General features: G+C 42.5%; 2 protein-coding genes across 14 annotated transcripts in view; both read left to right on the forward strand.

Moving 5' to 3' along the window:
* Positions 1–1162: 1162 nt before the first annotated feature.
* On the forward strand, positions 1163–6873 carry jpt2 (Jupiter microtubule associated homolog 2). Its single transcript, XM_061700372.1, has 5 exons — positions 1163–1335; positions 2662–2813; positions 3896–4041; positions 4267–4303; positions 5634–6873. Exons 1-5 carry the CDS (start codon positions 1280–1282, stop codon positions 5930–5932), a joined length of 690 nt encoding a protein of 229 aa, XP_061556356.1. The 5' UTR covers positions 1163–1279; the 3' UTR covers positions 5933–6873.
* A 2136-nt stretch (positions 6874–9009) lies between these two features.
* mapk8ip3 (mitogen-activated protein kinase 8 interacting protein 3) overlaps positions 9010–22315 on the forward strand; it is a 35425-nt gene continuing 22119 nt past the window's right edge. For 5 of the 13 annotated variants that reach the window (XM_061700649.1, XM_061700654.1, XM_061700652.1 and 2 more), the window contains exons 1-10: positions 9010–9588; positions 10196–10465; positions 12519–12639; positions 12975–13045; positions 13911–13996; positions 14673–14696; positions 18485–18536; positions 20245–20479; positions 20600–20702; positions 22100–22218. In XM_061700649.1, coding sequence (XP_061556633.1) covers positions 9553–9588; positions 10196–10465; positions 12519–12639; positions 12975–13045; positions 13911–13996; positions 14673–14696; positions 18485–18536; positions 20245–20479; positions 20600–20702; positions 22100–22218 — 1117 coding nt within the window. In that variant the 5' untranslated portion in view covers positions 9010–9552. Of the gene's footprint in view, positions 9589–10195; positions 10466–12518; positions 12640–12974; positions 13046–13910; positions 13997–14672; positions 14697–18484; positions 18591–20244; positions 20480–20599; positions 20703–22099; positions 22219–22315 lie in introns of all 13 variants that reach the window. The other 8 variants (XM_061700645.1, XM_061700648.1, XM_061700650.1 and 5 more) reach the window with 3 other exon arrangements.

The following is a 22315-nucleotide window of genomic DNA, read 5'->3' on the forward strand; positions in this document are numbered from 1 at the left end:
CCGCGGTTAAAACTTGATTGACGCGAAGCTCCACCAATTGATAACCACAAATGCCAAGCGACGGACCAATTGTATTTCTTTTCCTGTCGTGTCTTTTAAATAAATAAAATAAAATAATTGTTAATTATTGTTTTTTTAAGTACCAAAATTGCCAACGATAAAATTATTTGTTATTTAATTTTGGCCAACATTATCGTGACGAAGGCGAATTTTCTGTAGTCATGCGTCATGACAAATGATGATTGACATTAAATACAAACGATCTACTATGTAACGAATGAATGAATCAACATGATACATATGTGTCTGTTATATTTATGTTTATAAATTCCAAACTATATTATAAAACATATTAGGTTAATCATTAGTTGTTTTTGTGCTGGCCATGCGCAACACTGCTACTTGTACGAAGAAATCTCCGACTTACCGAGTGGGAAATCCGACTTCAGAGGGGGTTCCATTTGAAACTTCTAAGAACTCGGAAATTACGGCTTCTGAGTTCAAATCGAACACAAGGTAATCCTTGTTGAGATGCAGTGGTGGGAAGTTCGGAAGCGTATTGGATTCTTTTTTTCTGTGGGGGGAATCAATTGTCGCGGGTGTTCGAAGTGTGTCGATAATTCAGAAAAAACCCTCCGAAAAACTGGGGGGGGGGGGGGGGGGGGGGGGGAATTGTCGAAAGCAGAAAACAAAAAAACTCAGAAAAAAACCAACAATTATCCCGAAAAACAGAAAATAAATACTCAGAAAAATAGAAAATAGTAAACGTGTGTGTGTGTATATATATATATATATATATATATATATATATTTATACACACAGATATATATTATACACACACACACACACTGCATACTGTAATGCCCTCAGATGTGGTCAAATATGGATGACACAGTTGCAGATTTTTTTTTTTTTTTTTTTTTACTTCCATCATGAGTTGAATCAGTACTTTGGTCTTTCTACAAAGGTACAGGTATATGAACTTCTACTTAAGTACAGACTGTGAGTACTTTTGTTTAAAAAAAAAAAAGACGAATGGTGAATAGTATTGCTGATCGTTACAGCGGGCTGTCCTGTGATCCCAAACAAGCGCATCCCATCCCAGCAGCTCGGCAAGTGAGCAGTCATATTGCGCGGTGTCGCTCTCGCGATGACTGACACTCTTCGCAAAGGAGCTTGGGTGGGAGCAGACGAGGCGAGGAGGAACTTACAAGTCGCCCAGTTGGCAGAGTGACGAAGTTGTCTTCGGAAACTTGAAGGCTCCCAACTTAACCCACAATGACTTCGACGAACATGTTTCAAGGCTTTGACAGTGGGTCAAAACCAAGCTCAAGGTGAATAATAAATAGTGTAGTGTGTTGAAGCCTAATAGAAGCTTCGGTAACTCTAATCTAGCTCAGCTCATGTGAGTTACAGATACGTCGTAGCGTTTGATATAAGTGTTATTCCCCCTCCCCTCCAAGTATGATACCAGTATTGTTTCTGTACCTTATCTTTTGTTTGGTTCAGCGAGAGCTGCCGTGTTATAAAGTTGCCTTGGCGAGCAAATGTTGAGCTTTTATGCTAAGGGAGCAGGCGTTGTCTGCTGCGCCTGCGGAAGTGTGAAGCTCCTCTCTCGCCTTTGTGCTAGCTGCGATGGCTACGCGGCTACATTGTTCTCGTGAAATGGTATGCGTATGGAAGCTACATTTACCTTGGTCAGCTCTATTGTCTCCTAGGCCCATGTGCATCTTGTTTTTCTTTGGGACCTTGACAAAGTCTCGCAAATTTTTCTTGACAAATGGCGCCCTTTCCGACCATATGATCATGTTTGTCTGTCAGCGTGGACGGACTGCAATGTTAACTGCCCATTCTGATTTAGCATTCCAGTGTAGCATACAGCAGTGCTTCACAATATAAAGCCAAGGCACATAGAAAAATCTCACGGCGCACCACCAAATGTTGTTACAAAAGCGTATGTGTGTGTCGAAATAATGCACGTTGGCAGTGGAAGAGCATTTAAGAGACATGCCTGCCCCTATATGTTGTTGGCAAAGATAGAGAAACAAGTATGCATTACTTGTGGTGACAATGTAAGTAATGCCAGACCAATTAAGAGAAACACACTTGCCCACCTGATGATCTCTCACAGCACAGTGGTTGGGAATCACTGACATACAGTACAGGATGGGGAACTAAGCCCTGCAGCAAATAGTGAAAGTCTGCTAGTAATTGACACTGGATGGTATCGAAATGAAACTCAACTGACTTCAACTTACTGCACTTCCTTGGCACCGAAATACCACAAAATGGCAGCAAATATTATTGTGTAAATGAAGCTCCTCAAATCACTTCAACAAAATCCTTGCCACCTAGATGGCACCAAAGTAAGACTTTTATTGCTTTAGCCTGAGCACAAATATAGCGAGTAGGTGAGGTTTTTCAGCAAAAGGATGGAGGATAGGTTAAAAAAAAATCAGCAACGTGGTTCACTATATATGAATATTCCATCGCAATTCATAAACGCACATCAACCAAAATAAATGTCACACTACATAGTTGCTAGGCTTTGATAGTCCTTGTATGTATTTCGAAACCCACATTAAAGAGGTGAGACTTCATATAATTGGATTGGAAACCTAATTCCCTTTGAAGTTGAGCTAAGAGCGTGTCCTCTGCAGGGTGCTGCGGCCTCCCGGTGGTGGCTCCAGTAATCTGTTTGGTGGCTACGAAGAGGAAGTCCCACAGTCCAGAAGACCAAATAAGATGGCCTCTAATGTGTTTGCCTCACCAGAGGAGCCCCAGAGTGCACCCAGGCGCTCCAACCCTCCAGGTGAGACGCGCGTATAATTGATGTGGGGAAGTGGCAGTGTGTGAAAACTGTTACTTTCATGTGATAATCTCTGCATAGACATTTCCACTGTTCTCCTCTTGACCCTAAACTGTAGTTTTGCTAAGCGTTTTCCCAAGTTAGCGCATGGTATCTATAAGTCATGAGTCATCAATATGAGACTTTGTGCAAAGTGTGACCTAATGTGACTAATGATAAAGAAGTCATATCTTAACATGCACATTAAACGCATGGTTGAACAAAGGCCGTTGCAGGAAATTTCCCAATGGGAATAATAATTTATATTGAATTCATTCACTGCCAGCCCTCGCAGTTAAAATTGATATTTGACTTCTAAAGCCGTCAATGGCAGTGAATGTGTTAATAATTTAACATTAACTCTCATAGTGTAAACATATATTAACCAATGTTGATATTCACACAGTGCCTAACGTGAATGCTAGGTTAAAGACTAGGTACTACTCTCTGGTCACAACCAAAATTATAACACCATTACATGATGACGTGATGTCAGAATCACAGAGGTTTAAACTCTGATGTCTTGTGTGACACCCGGCATAGTTTCAGTTCCAAAAATGAAATTATAATTTAGCGTCAGGGGCAATCTTATTACAGTATATGTATCGGGGTCCTCGGTTTACGATGAAGCCCCCTTCCTATGCTGGCGATGTAACCCATATTTCTGTCAAAACGTGCCATAGTCTATAACTTCATGCAGTCCTGAAGTCATAATTACAGTACATATTTAAATGAAAAACACTTTGAGGTTCCCCTAATAAGGATAAGCGGTATATAAAATGGATGGAAGGAACGTCTAGGCCAGGCTTGTAAAACAAATGAAATGAAAAACTCTAAGCATGGCAGTGGTAACTGAGCGTGCCATCTTGTCGCGTGATGATGTTTGTAACCTCGAAATGTTGTGTATTTTAATCCCTCGTTAAGTAACCAAACATGACATTTTGCCATGGTTGTGTATAATGGACAACAAATTGGTTGAAGGAAGGAAAAAAAGGAAATATGCCATTAATACTCTGTGACGTAACACACATATTGGTGTCGTGTAGGTGGGAAGAGCAGTGGAATATTTGGGGAACCTGAACCTCCAGTCCAACCACAGAGACCCCTTCCCCCAGGTGGACCAAGCAGCAACATATTTGGGTCTGGGGATAGTGCAGATGTCCACAGCCAAAGCCACCCAAATAAGCCAAAGGTGACGTCTACTCAATATTTTAATATCACCTTCCCCCGCTGACTTAGCATGTCCAGCTTGTTCAGCGATGTTTGCCATTGATTTATGATTGAAAGTCCATTTGAAATATGCTGAGTGTCCTAGTGCAGTGCTGCGGGTTCCCTCAAAGGTCAATAGTTTGTTATTGCCAAATGCCATACAAATAAAGTTTTGAGTTTTAATTGTTCTCTTTTTTTTTTTTTACAGGACAATATATCTGTCGGATCTGTACCTAAATCACCAGGTGAGCGCCTTCAGACAAAGCTATTAAGATATGTACAGTATATCAGTTTTGTACAGAATTTTAAAACATCTATGTATTTATAAAGCTGAATGTTGTCATTATCTTGCCTGTGTCATAAAATCACAAAAACTAAGAAATATTCCAGCTTTCACATATTATTCAATCAGTATTTTCTACTCTACTCCAGAATATTTCCCTTAATGTGGGAATTGCTAATTAGATTTCTCCATACAGATAAATGTTATTTAGACGGGTTGAAATGCTAGAAAAATATGTACTGCAAACATGAAAATTTAAAAAAAATGGCCAAATTTTAGATTAAAAAATTTTGTTTTCACAAGAATTCACCTATAATTGAGTGTAATAATCATTACAATTCTCATTGTTCTCGTGTTTACTGAGAAAGAGATTGATGTGAAGTGTATTATAAATGTATTATTATTTTTAGATACAGCTTAATTTTCCACAGTAAACTTTGTTGTGCACTGTTAAGAACCCAGATTTAGTCCAATGACTGAACCTCCATTTATCACAGTGGATATGTTCCAGTCCCACTCGCGATGTAGGGAGGGAAACTATTTTAACCTCTCCCACATGCTTTGAATGCATTTAAACATATCAAAAAACACCTATTTAAAGTATTTCTTAGTGCCTCTTCTCACTCTCTTGCCCGCACAGTTCACCAGATAAGAGACCAAGCATGCTTGCCTCAAGCTCTTTGTTGCACTCAGTTGACATGTATAACAAAATAGAACACCAACATTTTCAACCAACCCATATAATTTTGCCTAACAACCTAACCCAAAGAAAGTCCTCTAACTTAATGTTACATACATAGTACATAACACCATTGACATGCTAACAGAAATTAACAGATGTTACGGTAATAATAAACCTTCAAACAACTGTGAATTTGACACACACGGAGCAGCAACACATTAAACAGAGCATACAATAATACTCAAAGGCATATCTGCAGAAATGGCGACTATTTAAACAGCAAAACCGTATTACACTCAACCGTTGTCATCTTCTCGTTCTTAAATTACATTGCATCTCTTCCAGTCGACCTCAGTCGTGTGCAGCATGTTGCAGCACCAACTGGATGCGTACGGCGCGCAACTCTTAAATTTGGACTTGCCTGTATACTGTTTTAACATTGCAGATATAAATTGTCGTATCGAGCCATGCTTTTGAACTTTTTAATTGTTCTCGTTTACCTGCGAGCATGTCTCGCTGCTATTTGCCGTTTACAGCTTTCCACAAGCATGGCTTTGGAGTTCTTTTTCCCCTTCTGGTATTTTCACAATGGATTTCTTTCATTTTAAAGCAACTGAGATCAAAGTCAGCTCGCCTGAGGTCAAGGTCATCAAGCCTGAGGTGAAAGAGCAAATTGGCTCTCCTGCTGTTGTGCTAGCTGAGGAGGAGCCCACTGCTCCTCCAGCCGCCGCCGCTGCTCCTCCACCCGCCGCTGCTCCTCCAGCTGCCCCAGAGCCTACATCTTCCTCCTCGTCCCCTCCACCGCCTCATGACATGAAGAACTACGAGCCACACCTGGGACCCAAGCCTCGCTCTCACAACAGGGTCCTTAACCCCCCCGGAGGAAAGTCCAGTGTGGTGTTCTACTGATCTTCTGACCCCACACCTTCTCCCACTGTGGGTCTTCTCTGTACACGTTTTGTCTGCTCCCCCATGCATCTTCTTTCATTCCCACGCCCACCACCCCTCATGATCAAGCTCTGTTGTTCTTGAAAGCAAATAGTCTGATTTGATGTCCTCAACGTGTTGCACTTTCAGCCTGACGTACAGCCCTACAGCTCTTTTCGGCCTTCATCCATTTAATCCTTAAACCTGCATTACACAATCACCTCCTTTTCAATCAACACGTAGAACCATTATGGTTCTATCTCAATACTGTTTTAATACGCCAGACCATCACTTAAAAGCCTGGGTGTATGATCCCTAAAGTTTTGCCTTTTAAGTAAGTCTGTGGCCTTTGAAATCACGTTCGTTTACCTCATTGGCTTACTCCAGTCCACCAATGAGAGCTGTTCTGTTATCTTTGTTCTCTTTCGTCTAACTCTTCATGTAAGTGCCAGACACAAAAGGTCTCCTGTCAGAACTGACTCGTCAGGGAACAAAATACCAAAAAAATTGACATTGAATCAAAGATGAATGTGGTTCTTTACTCTAAACTTTTTTCTGCTTTCCCTACAGAAATTCCATCTTGATTTTATGCGATTGTGTAGTTTGTGCTTTGCCCTCATTGCTTGCGTTATCTGAGAACATGCCTTTTGTTTTTGTTTTGTTTTTTCCCCCTCGGGGTTGGCCTCTGTTTATGTTTTAAATTAAAACAGTTGGAGATGGGGGGGGGGGGGGATCTCTGGACAAGCTTGTGGCCCACCTGAGTTCAGGTGAGCTACTTGGGTATCAGCTCCTCACCCATTTCATGATGCTCCTTGAAGCTATTCTGGCAACGGCCTGTCCCCTGTGTGTAGATGTGCCTGGCAGCAATGAGTGCAGCGGAATTCAATCCTGTGTATTGCAATAAAATGTTTTTGCAGTTGGAAGTGACTTGAGTGTCATTCTGTGAATACGTGAGCTTTACCCGTAGCTAAAATAAAATACAAAAATGTGAAACGCTTGCAGAACATACTGCGTATGTCCTGAATGTTTGCAGCAGTGTAAATTCAGCAGACAAAGCATGTCTTGTTTTCTTCCGTTGTTGACCATTCTTGCCCTTACACAAATGCCATCCTTTGTCCCTGGTCAAAATCCAGCTTGTTCGACTCCAATCGGCAAATGCCTATGTTAGGCATGGTTGCAAAACATTAGCTTAAAATATCATTACTACCACTACATTTGCCCAGCTGCGAGAGCGATTTGATTGAAGAATACTGCCACCTTGAGGTCCCTATTTGTAGTGGTCTACAAAAAATACTACAGTACAGCAGTGACAAATTAATGACCAAGCAGGTTTCCACTAATGTCTCAATAAACAAGTCACGATTATGTTAATTCTACAACAAATCCAATTTCCATTATCTTTCACGTTTAAAATAACGGGAATATGAATGACATGTCTGCATTGTCACCAATGATACGACTTTTTGCACAGTTGACCGTGCATTTATAGTTAGCCTCGATGCAAAAATATTGTTTCATAACACTCAAGAGGTTATATGTACCAAGCATTTGTTAGTTGTACTTGTCTTTTAACCATATCATGCTGTTTGTCCAGCTGCCCACTGTTTGAGCCATTTTTCTCGCCGACAGCCTGACATTCACTTATGATGTTCATGCGCAGAACTATAGGCTGTTAACTTCCTGTTTTTACTTCTTGGCCCTTGTACGACGAGAATTGCTTCAAATTAAATGACGATCCTTCTCTCCAGCGGCGTGCAAAGGGGGTTGGTCATTGAGCACTTCAGTACCCAGACTGATGAGCTAATTAAACATTTCTTCATCAATCCATCCATTTTCTGTACTTCATACCCTCACTGATCATTTCTCCCCCCCTGCTTCGTTGTCCTTTATTGGTAAAATTTCCCTCCACATCACACACTAAACAAAGCTTTCAGTATGAAAGGTCTTGTGACCCATCAGTTTCAAATCATCTTGTGTGAAATTGATGTTACATGTTTTCCATTAGACAATGCCAAATGCAACAATTTGATACATTATCACATTTTACTTTTTGCTGAGTAATGACTTCACCAGATGTGATTATCGTTGCTGTAATTGATCAAGTGATCAAACAATCGGCACATGATGAACTTTTACATTATGCTGCTATGTAAGTAAACACAATGCTTCCATCAATGACTGAAGATTACTTTTATATTGTGTCCAGCTCTTATCAGCGAGGCGTATCACCGAAGCAGTGTTTCATCGCCTGTCTTTGTCTCAACAGTGAAGCATCAGTTTCAGAGTGCGTCGTCATTATTATTATATTGGATCACCGGGCACTTTTAAGGCCAAAGCTCCTTGGATGATAGTCGACTTCCGGTTTTAGCCAGCAGAAGTAAAATATTGCTTTCACGTGATTATATCTCACCGAACAATTTATACTTCAAAATGAGCGGCTATGTTAGTAATAATTCATTGATGTGTACTCATATGACATTTGGTTAAGAAATTCATGCAACGTTAACAAATGAAAGCCGTTTCATGTGTTGTACAGTAAAATAATTGCAAATTTCACTAATGGGACGTAAAAAAGTACAAATACTTTGTTATATTCGGACTATATATTTCAGAGAAGCAAGCTATTCCTGATCCATGGCCTTATTTCAAATATTTGTTTGACGACGTCAGCTTCAAGAATGATTCGTGGAAAATGCGTTGTCTTCTGCCAGCCTAAAAACCACCAGTATCTGTCCTTCAAAAAAATCTCCATTATTATTGTTATTATAAGAGAGACTAGTTTTATGTGCGGATCATTTTTATTCCCATTGTGCCAAGTTATTAAAGTGTGCCTTTATGTCATGTTAATTGATAATAAACATTCATTTTTACTTTTTCTACTTGAGTTAAATACATTTCAGTGTTAGTGCTTATTTAAAAAAAAAAACAATATATATATTTTTAAATTACTTCTATTTAAATATCTCCGCGTTTTAACTTGAAGTCTTCACCCTAATTTCCGGTTCCTGGTGCTAACTTGATGCAGGCGGCGTGACGTCATCGCCATTAGGTCAGCTGGCTCCTCCATCTGAACGGTAGCGAGAACCTCTCCCACCGGGAGACATCACCATCACCTCCCGACCCCGAAATAAATGCAACAAACCTGTTCATGGTGGCGTCCGTCGTCGTTGGGGTTTTTCAATATTATTCTCTTCATTAATTAATGTATTAATTTCCCCAGCCAGCAATGGCTGGGATCGGTGGTTGCGGCTGCTAAGAGGCAGGTGCGGCTTTATCGACGAAGGCATCTCTCTCCCAACTCGGCATGGCCCGGGAGAGGCCACATCCACTGGAGAGACAGCCCCGCGGTGTCCGCTCCCTCTGAGGCCGCTGTTCGGAGGGACTCATCCAGCTGGGCCGTACACGACGAGCTGGCGCTGGCGGAGGAGTACGAGTGGCCCTCTATATATTTTCATTCTATTCTATTTCCTTCGCCGAGGTGACTGTTATGCGGAATCACACGTTTTTCCTGCGTTGACCCCCCCATCCGAAAACACCTCCACAGTCGACAAGACCTTTGAAAGTCCTCATCTGGATCACCGCAGCCAGCTGCAGCCGCCAAGATGATGGAGCTCCAGATAGACGAGGTGGTCTACCAGGTAGGCTTGCACAAGTGTACACTTTTTCATGGGAAACTAAGATGAGGAATGCTGGAAATATTCCAAATTGGAAACTTTTCATGGGAATTATGGGAATGCGTTTTTGGAATGTGGGATGAAGCCCGAATACCCGACGAAAACCCACACACGCATGTCCAGGGTGTATGCCGCCTCTGGCCCAAAGTCAGCAGGGATATGCTCCAGCTCACCCGTCACCCTACTGAGGATAAGCCTTCCAAATGGGCAACGTGGAAATGATTGGAATTCGTTAGAATTAATGGAAATTGCCTGGAAATTGAGGGTCATTTAATGGAAAGGTTTCATATTCAAACATTAATAGAAACATTTTTGATTTGCCATTAGCAGACATCCACACAAAAGAGATAGCTTTGCTTGCCCACATGAAAGGGCATTAAAGTACTGTAATTGCAAAAAAAAAGAAAACACTCCACTCGAGCGTGCTTGTACTTCCAATTTTGTCCCACAACACAAAGCAAATAAATCGACCATGCAACGCCTCAGCACTATTTTTTTCTCTAAATTCCTGTTAATTCCTATAAATTACCATGAAAGTTTCCAATTCCGAATTTTGCAACCCTACCACCAGGACGACTACGGCTCCTGTACCGTCATGTCGGAGCGGGTGTCGGGCCTGGCCAACAGCATCTACCGGGAGTTCGAGAGGCTGATCCGCAGCTACGATGAGGAGGTTGTGAAGGAGCTCATGCCGCTGGTGGTGAACGTCTTGGAGAACCTGGACGCTGTGCTGTTGGAGAACCAGGAGCACGAAGTGGAGTTGGAGCTCCTGAAGGAGGACAACGAGCAGCTCATCACCCAGTACGAGAGGGAGAAGGCGTTGCGTAAGCAGGCGGAGGAGGTGAGTCGCGGCAGTGGTGGGATCTTGAGGGCGATCTAAATAATCCTCTTCCCACCCACAAAGGCTTCGACATATTAGATTGTTTGTTGCTGCCCATGACAACTTTAAGAGGAAAATCTGAAGGGCTTGATGGTTGATATGAACATTTTCATGTTTGCAAGATAGATGCTATTCATCATGATCGAAAAATTCATGTTGCATTGAAAGGGCTGGTTAACGAAACAGTTATCATCTGCCTCATGCAACTGGCAGCCCCCAACCACAGAAATCTCGCTTTGTCTCACAAAGTGATAATAAAATATCAGAGAGAGAGGAACACGGTCTCTTTTTTTTAATCCGTACAATAAAACAAGATTATATGAGTTAAGGTTATCATTTCATAAAATGCATTTTATTAGTGCCAAGGCATATATATTTCAAACATCAGATTGATCAGCAACCACCTGTTTTGTTGTGCCATGAGAACTGCAGTTCCCATGATCCCGCAGGACTTTGCCGGAGGCATTCGAATGCGAGGTAAAAACAGAGGATGCAATGATCTCAGGGCCACAATGGGGGAGGGGAGGACACGATCGCTGGGAATCAATACCGCCAACAGGGGGTCTGGCACTGTAACCGGATTTGTGCTTGCAAGGAGTAGAAACAGAACAACCAAAGCTGAGAAATCAAAGTAAACCGAGGTTGAGAGAGCCACGCAGTTCACAGAATGTAGCGGAAGAATGCATATGGAAGGTGTGTGAGAACAACAATGCTGCTCGCACTGGGAGCAAAAACAGCAACGAGCAAACAGCGCCTCAGATTACAAGGTTATCAGACGCAAGCTAATTAGTAAACAAAGCCAAAAACTCATTGTCTCCTCCTTGACACCCTTATGTGCAGGAGAATTATTGACTTGGCCTGGGTGATTCATCAATTTTATCATTTATTTTGAGTTTTTCAGGATAATTTCTTTTTCAAATAGATTTTTTATTTTTTTTCCAGCAGCTTCCTCAGTTCAAAGCAGAACACCGCTGACGTGCGCTGCATCCACTAACAACAAGGGTGTAAACAGACAGGAACTAGTTTCCAAAAGCACAGTCAGTATTGGCAACTTAGCGTTTTGGGAGCTGAATTTAGCAACTTTACCGACACCTCCAGCAACTATTTTGTTAAGAAGCGACCAGTGACTTTAATTCCAGCTAAGAAATAGCATGAGCGGAATCAGTTCGTCATTGTTTTTTCGTATAACAACAAACTCCAACCACAATCTTCGATATAGTACAGTATTCCATTTTCTTTCTCTGCAGTGTCAATCGGAACATCTTTATTGTCTTTACAAAGGCAGAAATTTGAGTGCAGAGTGTGAGTGAATTTCCCTTGTTTGTAAATATCCCTTTTTGAATGAATAAAGTTGATCTATCTCTGTCTAGGTCATACATATATTATGCAGATGTACCTAAAGTTGTGGCTGATCACTATCCAGCCATATAACACATAAATGACCATTAGGTTTCTGTGCTATAATGATAAATTAATTCATCAGTGATGACTTGATATCTGCAACATATTTCAACAGTCTCTCTGCAGTCGGAGGATTACTGTATTAGCGCAGGACAAGCACGCCATTGTGAACAGCTTTGTTGTAAAACGGCAACATGAAAAGAAGTTGGACAAATCTACTGTACGCTCAGCTCCAATGGGTGCTCAGCTATATGTGTATTTGTCTGTGCACCGCTATCTTACCCAAAGTCAGGGACTCGCTGTGATCCTGAACACGTTAAGCAGTAAAAAAAACAAAAACAAAAATGATGAATGGACTGAATAGGAGAAAGTGGAGGGAGAGATTTCTTTATTCTCTCCCAAATACTGTGCGTACTAATAAAGCAATGCTCTACAATGCTGCTGCTTTCACAATGCAATTAGATTTACTGGCCATTGGTGCATTAATAATATTAGGTTGTGTTTATTTGCTTATCAATGATATGTTGTAATTATATACATAATGTCAGGCATTTGTACCTTTGTGCACATTTTGATTGAAAGCTTTGCTGTGCTCACTTGTCCTCCCCTGTAGAAATTCATTGAGTTTGAGGATGAGTTGGAAGAAGACAAGAAGGACCTCCAGGTACAAGTGGAGTTTTTGGAGCTGCAGGGGAAACAACTGGAGCTCAAGTCCAAGAACTACGTTGACCAAAGTGAGTTGCCTAAAGAGCTCAGTCCAAGCTCAAACTCGCTTTAACTGCATTAATTCCAGGGGAAACAAAACAAATAAAAACATTCCTAATTGAACTGAAAGAAGGAGGGTGAAGTAGTTCAATTGTACTTTTACATTGTGTTTCGCTTGTCACCATAATATTGCAATTAAATACTTTCTGTTGTTTTTCCTTTAAAAAAAAAAAAAAAAAAAAACTGTCAAAAAGAATTTCTCACTTGTCATGAAATGGTCTTCACTCGATATAATGTGCAACACTACTTACTGCTAATTTTTCATCGGGTTTTTATTTTTTATTTTTTTTTTTTTTTTTTTTAGTCACACGGTTGGAGGAAAGAGAGTCCGAAATGAAGAAAGAATACAATGCTCTGCACCAGCGCCACACTGAGGTAAGTGTGAACAGACAATTTGAAGGAATTTAAATCAACTTGACTGTATTCAGCATGAAGGTCAAAGAACAAGCATTGCGCTGTTAGTAGATACCGTGATGAAAAAGCTAATGCAATTAGCATTAGTAGTAGGCATGTTGTGATTGAAACATTATGCCTCAAAAAGATTATTATATCTCAAAAGGGTGAGGACATGTTATATTTGTTATTTGAAGTTTTATTAATGAAACCTTTAGATGGCTAATTATTAATATATGGTCTTGCCGTTGTTATAATTACATTTATAATAATTATGTAACGGTGTAATACACTTTGCTTCCATTGTATTTTATTACTGTATAAGTTCAGCACTGTATTTCATTATTATCATTAACTTTCTTGTTGACTGACTGGGAGAAATTATAACGTAACTGTATAACTTTATAATGTGGCATCAATTTTGAGTTCAAATTGCAAAACACCAAATATGGTTCCTAGCCCTACAAAGGGCTAGAAAAACTGTTTTAAATACAGTAATAACAACATTTTTGCCCACCAAATACAGTTCATTACATTTAAACGGACATCCTGCAAAATATTCATGAATAGTTACATGGTGTTTGGTCATAACAATAATCATTGTTAAATAATGAGTGATTTTTTTACGAAATAGAGAAGCACACATTTTTACAACAAAACCAGGAATGCAACAAAACAATATGAGCCTCACTGAAGTGTTTTGTCACTATTTTTATCAAGCATGAATCAGATTACAAAATAATGAAAGTCATTTTGGTTGATGCTAATTGACTGACCATTCTTTTTCGCCATCAACTTTTCCCTCTGCACTTCCTCTCCGCTTTGATCTCATCCTCCGGTATTAAAGATGATCCAGACGTATGTCGAGCATATTGAGCGCTCCAAATTGCAGCAGACAGGGAGCAACAGCCAATCAGATGGCAGTGGACGAACGTGAGTAGTACAGTATGTGTGTGTGTGTTTGTGTGCTTGTGTTGGTGTGTCCACGGTCTTGCTGCTGATGTTTCATGTTCCATTTTATATGTATCAGTCCTCTTATTTCTTCACTTGCAACTGCTGCTGCCATTTGCTATTCAGAGTCCATCACATGCAGAAATTGGGATTAGGACAGACCTAAAAAAAAAAAAAAAAAAAAAAAAAAGATTTTCATCTTAAATTTTTTTTTTTTTTTTAATTTGCCTGCTTGAAGTCTCAAGCAAATGAGTTCCGAATACTTATGAGCATGATACAATCTGGTGCAGTTGCTGTTGGAGAACTGCAGATTAATCACCTCCTGTCCGCTACATTTACATCATCCCTAAAATCTCTTCAACCACAGATTGTCTAACAAATCGTAATCCTTCCAACATGCAGTGACTGAAAGAAATTGAGCACTGCCATGTGATTATGATGATGTGTGTTTTTTTGTTTTTGTTTTTTTGGGAAGAGTTACATCATAAGGTAGACAAGAATAAAACAAGAACTGAGTGAACAAGTGAAAACATGATTTTTTTTAATGACATTTAAGAGTGTGGTGTCATGTGTCTTGTCATTGTCGTTTGCTAATCTGAGACTGTGTGTCCTGTGTGTCTTGCTGGCTTGCTCTCTGTGCTGCTGTGTGCACGCACAGTCACCGTCACACATGGAGGAAAAGGTAAATCCCATCACGGTCATGCAACTGTCGTCCCCGCCTCTTCCCTCAACTCCTCAACCTGCCTGCTTGGATTTGACTTTCCGGATTCCCACCTTGTTAAATGCTCAGCATGTTTCAAAAAACAGGAAGCTAAATCCTTATAATGAGTTTTAAGTATTGTAAATTGTTGCTTGTAACAAGTGATAGTCTTAATTATGGTTCATTCTGATAACCAACATGTACAGTGACGCGCTCAGGTTTATCACTTTCCTCCATTTACTTTGCCTCATCATGTGTTTGTGTCCATCTATGAGCATCTTCTTCTTGTCTCCTTGGTCTCATGGTTATTCATTCATTTTAAGTGAATATTAAAAAAAAGAGAGAGAGAAAGGATTATGCATGTGGGATGAGGATTCTTGTTTCCTGTCCCTTTGACTGGCTTGTCTTTTTAGTATGTTACTTTCTTGGAGATTATTTTTCTAGACATTAAATTCATCAAGAGGCAGATATGTTTAATATAGTGAGAAACTGCTTTTTCTGCCAAAACAAATAGGGGCCTTGATGGAAATCCCCTAAAAAGAATTAATGATGCTAATAATAATAATATTGATAATAATACTCGGGCAGCAAGGTAGCACAGTTCTGACGTTCTGGGTTCGAATCTCAGCCTTCCTGTGTGGAAACTGTATGGTCTCCCTGTGCTTGTGTGGCCTTTCTCCGAGTACTCTGGCTTCCTCCTACATCCCAAAAGCATGCATGTTAGGGATTTGAAGACGAAACAAAATTGTCCATAGGTGTGAATGTGAGTCTGAAATGTATTTGTCTACCTATGCCCTGCCATTGGTTGGCGACCAGTCCAGGGTGTACTCCATCTCTCGCCCAAAGTCAGCTGAGATAGGCTCCAGCTCACCTGTGACCCTAATGAGGAGAAGTGGCATAGAAAGTGGATAGATGGATAATTAGACTATTTTGAAGTACTACAAAGATTATAATTTTATTGTATGTTATCTATGTATTATTTTCCATTCATCCATCCATCCATTTTCTACCGCTTATCCGAGGTCGGGTCGCGGGGGCAGTAGCTTCAGCAGGGACGCCCAGACTTCCCTCTCCCCAGCCACTTCATCCAGCTCTTCCGGGGGATCCCGAGGCGTTCCCAGGCCAGCCGAAGGACATAGTCTCTCCAGCGTGTCCTGGGTCGTCCCCGGGGTCTGCTCCCGGTGGGACGTGCCCGGATGTACACCTCACCAGGGAGGTGTCCGGGAGGAATCCGAATCAGATGCCCCAGCCACCTCAGCTGGCTCCTCTCGATGTGGAGGATCAGCGTCTCTACTCTGAGAGCCTCCCGGATGACCGAGCTTCTCACCCTATCTCTTAAGGGAGAGCCCGGACACCCTGCGGAGGAAACTCATTTCGGCCGCTTGTATCCGGGATCTTGTACTTTCGGTCACGACCCACAGCTTGTGATCATAGGTGAGGTAGAAACGTAGATCGACCTGTAAATTGAGAGCTCCGCCTTTCGGCTTAGCTCCTTCTTTACCACAAAGGACCGATACAAAGTCCACATCACTGCAGACGCTGCACCGATCCACCAGTCGATCTCCTGTTCCATTCTTCCGTCACTCATGTACAAGACCCCAAGATACGTGAACTCCTCCACTTGGGGCAGGATCTCATCCCCGACCTGTAGAAGGCACGCCACCTTTTTCCGACTGATGACCATGGTCTCAGATTTGGAGGTGCTGATTCTCATCCCAGCCGTGTAACACTTGGCTGCAAACTGCTCTAGTGAGAGTTCGAGTTCATGGCTTGATGAAGCCAACAGAACCAGATCATCTGCAAAAAGCACAGATGCAATACTGAGGCCATCAAACCGGACCCCCTGTACGCCTTGGCTGCGCCTTGAAATTCTGTCCATAAAAGTTATGAACAGAATCGGTGACAAAGGGCAGCCTTGGCGGAGTCCAACCCTCACCAGGAACGAGTCCGACTTACTGCCGGATATGCGGACCAAACTCTGACGCCGGTCGTACAGGGACTGAGCAGCCCGTATCAGGGGGTTCGGTACCCCATACTCCCGAAGCACCCCCCACAGGACTCCGCAAGGGACACGGTCGAACAGCTTCTCCAAGTCCACAAAACACATGTAGACTGGTCGAGGACCCTGCCGAGGGTGTAGAGCTGGTCCACTGTTCCACGGCCAGGATGAAAACCACATTGCTTCTCCTGAATCTGAGATTCGGCTTTCCGATGGACCCTCCTCTCCAACACCCCTGAATAGACCTTACCAGGGTGGCTGAGGAGTGTGATCCCCCTGTAGTTGGAACACAACCTCCGGTCCCCCTTCTTAAAAAGGGCAACCACCACCCCAGTCTGCCAATCCAGAGGCACTGTCCCCGATGTCCACGCGATGTTGCAGAGGCGTGTCAACCAGGACAGCCCCACAACATCCAAAGCCTTTAGGAACTCCGGGCGAATCTCATCCACCCTCGGGGCCTTGCCACCGAGGAGCTTTTTAACTACCTCGGTGACCTGAAACCCAGAGATAGGAGAGCCTGCCTCAGAGAACCCAGACTCTGCTTCCTCATGGGAAGGCATGTCGGTGGAATTGAGGAGGTCTTCGACGTATTCTCCCCACCGACTCACAACGTCCCGAGTCGAGGTCAGCAGCGCATCCCCACTATACACAGTGTTGGTGGTGCACTGCTCTCCTCTCCTGAGACGCCGGATGGTGGACCAGAATTTCCTCGAAGCCGTCCGTAAGTCTCTCTCCATGGCCTCACCGAACCCCTCCCATACCCGAGTTTTTGCTTCAGCGACCACCAAAGCTGCATTCCGCTTGGCCGGCCGGTACACATCAGCTGCCTCAGGAGTCCCACAGGCCGAAAAAGCCCGATAGGACTCCTTCTTCAGCTTGACGGTCCTCCCAATCACGCCCTTCCACGTCTCACTGTCATTGCCCACGTGAGCATTGAAGTCCCCCAGCAGAACGATGGAGTCCCCAGCGGGAGCGCTCTCCAGCACCCCCTCTAAGGACTCCAAAAAGGGTGGGTACTCTGAACTGCTGTTTGGTGCATAGGCACAAACAACAGTCAGGACCCGTCCCCCCCACCTGAAGGCGGAGGGAGGCTACTCTCTCGTCCACCGGGGTGAACCCTAACGTACGGGCGCCGAGCCGGGGGGCAATAAGTACACCGACGCCTCCTCGGCGCTTCTCACCGTGGGTAACTCCAGAGTGGAAGAGAGTCCAACCCATCTCGAGAGGACTGGTACCAGAGCTTGAGCCGTGTGTGGAGGCGTGTCCGACTATATCTAGTCGGAACTTCTCGACCTCACGCACCAGCTCGGGCTCCTTCCTTGCCAGAGAGGTGACATTCCTCCATTTACTTTGCCTCATCATGTGTTTCTATTATTTTTGCACACAAAAAATGTGCTTGACATAATTAAACATTTAATGTATTATATGTGAAGCCTTTATGACAGCTTCAAATGGAAACAAACAAACAAAAGTTCGAATAAGGTCAGCGTTGAGCAGTTGAAACTTCTTAATGCAAACGGGATGGTTGAAAAGATCTGAACTTGCCAAACTGTTGATATATTCACAGAAGTTTCACACATTTGAAACTGATTTGTGTGTTTTTATTTGCATGCTGGACTAGTCTTCAGTTGTCTTATGAATAACAACATAAAATATGTATTTTGTTTGGAATCAATAACTAACATTTGGTCTACGCCTGTGTGTGTGTGTGCGTGTGTGTGCGTGTGCGTGTGTGTGTGTGCGTGTGCGTGCATGTGTTCCCTGCCAACAGCAAAGCAGAGCGGCCGCCATCGTTGAGCCTGTATCCCGCCGGCGAGGGCATGGTACGTGGGGGTGTCGGGGGGGCTAGGATGATGCCCGGGAAAGACATCTGGCAGGTCAGCGAGCTCGGCCAGTCCACCCTCAGTTCGGCCTATCAGGTGGGACAAACAGTGGCCATCTCTTTTCTCCGCAACCGCCAGAAGTGGGGGACTCAAGTCACATGACTTGACTCGCGTCAGACTTACTGTATGTTGCCAATTTTAGGACTTTTTAGGACCGCAAAAGGCACAGTATCATGGTGGGAGCTCTGAAGATTATTCAGTTTAGATTCAATTAATATGTTTTTGAAAAAATCAGGAAAAACAGAAGGCCAACACACAAGATTTGCAACTCGACTAAATTCATCCAATCTTAATATCGGTTTAGCGTTTTATTGAGAAGACAGTAAAGTAAGACACAATACGGAGACTGATTTGGGACCATTAAAAACCGTGATTGTAAATGTTTCAGTACAGGTAACTAACACAAGTACAGATACTGAGTGCAAAGTGGTTAATGTGTAAATATACAATATGCTGTGATTGAGCAAGATTGTGTGACTTAACTTATGACTTGCTTAACCCAAGTAATAACTTGACTCGACTCGACTTGCTTGATTTTTGTCACAATAACTTGGGACGTGCTTGAAGGTAAAGACTTGTGACTTGAACATGGGTGACTTACTCCCACCTCTGACACAAGCAATGCCTGGGGAGTGGTTGCGTAGCATGGCCAGCCTTACCGCTGACCGTCCGGAAAGCCACACCTCCAAGGACCAACCCGCCATGCCTGCTTGTGTCCCTTTTGATGTAATAATATAATTCTCATTCACATCTAAAATACGATTTGGGATGTTTGTGTGCTGACTCAAGCAAGCTGGGGTCCTTTTTGATGGCTTTCTTCTTAAATTTGTGATCACGGAGCTTCTGTCTTGTGTGCTTGTGTTTTAAGTTTGGTTGAGGTTTATGCTTTTGGATGTTATTTGTTTACTCGGACATGTAGATTGCAGGAGTCTAATACCACTCTAGGTAAGGGGGGGGGGGGAAAAAATCTACTTTTAAACATTTTATTGCTGTCTTGCTTCTTTCTACTATTACACGATCATACTAACATGTGCTAGTGTAAGTTCCTGACATAGCGAATAATATCCAAAATCCTAAATTCCACCCTAACCTCTTTAAAAGCTTCCTGGCCAATCAAAGAAAAAGTAACAATTATAGTACTAGGTAGAAGTAGAATGATCAAGCGTAACTGTATATACTTACTATTTGACGGCCCAATACTTATATTTGTAGATATTATGTTTTTGTTTCAGGTGCTTATAACCGTAAATAATGGCAATTGCACAATTTACTTCTGAGGCAAGAACATTTGTCATAAAGTGCTACTGAAAGTACAAAAACAGGACAAAAGTGCAAATACTTTCATTGGGTGACTGGATGGAATTCCCCTGCACTTTCTGCAGACCTCACGTTCTTGGATTTTTTTTAATGGGGCAGCAGTCGATGAGTTGAAATAAGAAATTGGAAGAATTCTAACTGAAATGCTGTTGAATATATTATTATTGTAGATAATATCTGTTTGAACGCCAGTTGTTGAGATAAAATAGGTCATACAGATGTTTGAGCTGAAGTTGATTTTTGACTGTACCTCCACTATGTGATGCTTATACTGTATATACTTGTCTCTTGCTCCTCTCATGCCACTGTTACACACTAACACACACAAAAGGAGGATGGATCGGAGTCTGACTCTGTGGCAGCCACCCCCAGCAGCACTGGAAGCAAGTCCAACACACCCACCTCCTCCGTCCCCTCCGCCACTGTCACCCCTATCAACGAGGGCTTCCTCCCGCCCTCTGAGTTTGATGTGATGCGGGCTGGAAGCCGGGGTAGGAAAAGCGCCAAGCGCCTCAGCCGTAATATGGAAGTCCAGGTTTCCCAGGAAACCCGGAACGTGAGCATCGGTAATGTCACTGATGCTCGCTATAACTACTCCCAACATCCCCGCCTCCACCCTCCCTACCCAGCACCCGTAAGTGTTGCTTTCTGCAGCTGAATTTCTTGTTTCTGGGTTTCTTTTTCAGGTATGGGAAGCAGCGATGAGTGGTCAGAGTTTCAAGAAATCATCGATTCTACTCCTGAATTGGACATGTGTGTGGATCCCCGAGTGTACGGAGGAGGAAACAGGTACAAAAGGATTTATAGTACAAAGGCCACGCTGAAAAATGACTAGAAAAAAGTTCTAAAGTTATGAGAAGTTTAATCTTACCAGAATAAAATTGTAATCGTTAAAAATACTGTAAATAAGTCATTATTTTTACTATGAAGGCCAAAGTGTCAACAGCGGACTCTCCCTGTCTTGAGACCTGCCATATTCACAGTATAATATCATTAAATATTTGTTGAAAAACATTTCTGGTTGATGATCAAGGCATTCATTTCAGTGTTTTTATTTGTATTATTTCTCATGAACAGACAAATGCTTGTACAATCAAATTGAACTGTTTATACTGATGTGGTGTTGATATGACAAAGCACAGACTAGTTAATGTTTGTCAAACTTGTACTGACCTGACAAGGTCCTCGACAGTCCTAAAATTAGTCCAAGTTTATTCACGTCCAAAAAAATAAATAAAATCAAAACAATGTTGTGTATGGCCACAACGAGTCCAGACCACATCTTTTGAGTGTTTTTAAATATAATCATCAGCTTTCAGCCTGTCTTGATTCGTCTTGAGTCGAAACATAACACATCATTATAGCGAGGCAGCTTGTAGTAGCTTCAGTTTGTTCACGTTGACGCACTCTCACACTGTCATGGCGTAATGCTCTTTACGCAACCAAGATTTCAAACTCGTCAAGACTCGCTGCTGTGGAAAATGTGCACTATAGATATGTGCTGACCACATACATGTGCAGAGTCTACGCTAGTAATGGACCTCTCAGTGTTTTTGAAAGATATTCATTTCAGAATGTGTTTATGAATTTGGTTTAAGTTTACAAAATGTATTTTTTATTTATTTTTTTTAATTAAAATAAAAAATGTTGCGTGCATTGCATGTAGCCTATTCATTCATTCATTTTCCGTACCGCAAATCCTCACGAGGATCGCGGGGTGCCGGATCCACGTCTGTCTCACAGTTCTGAGGACCCGGGTTCAAATCCGGCCTCGCCTGTATGGAGTTTGCATGTTCTCCCCGTCCCTGCGTTGGGTTTTCTCCAGGTAACCCTGTTTCCTCCCACATCCCAGAAAATGCATGGGAGGCCAATTGAAGACTTGAAATTGGCCGTAGGTGTGAATGTGAGTGCGAATAGTTGTTTGTCTATGTGTGCCCTGCGATTGTCTGGCAACCGGTTGAGGATATACCCCGCCTCTCGCCCGGAGTCGGCTGGGATAGGCTCCAGCACGCCCGTGACCCTCGGAAGGGTAAGCGGTATGAAAGATGGATGGATAAAAAATATCAAAACACCTTTCCAACCTAACTGCCTAACTGCGTTAAGTATTGGATCTCATAAAATGGTACACGTGTACCTATTGAAGCTGGGCTGAAATGTCCAATATGTGCTATGTGTTGGTGTTGCAGCCCCTCCCAGGGAATAGTGAACGAGGCCTTCGGCATCAACACAGATTCGTTGTACCACGAGATCAAAGACGCCAAGTCGGACATCATTGGAGATGTAGACGCCGGTGCAGAGCTTCTTGGTATGACAACGACAAAATGTGTAACCTCCTTCACACCCTTTTGGGAGGACCACTTCAATTCTCCCATGCGAACGAGACCGTGCAGAGTAGACTCCTT

Source organism: Phycodurus eques, chromosome 16, assembly GCF_024500275.1.
Source record: "Phycodurus eques isolate BA_2022a chromosome 16, UOR_Pequ_1.1, whole genome shotgun sequence".
NCBI lineage: Eukaryota > Metazoa > Chordata > Actinopteri > Syngnathiformes > Syngnathidae > Phycodurus > Phycodurus eques.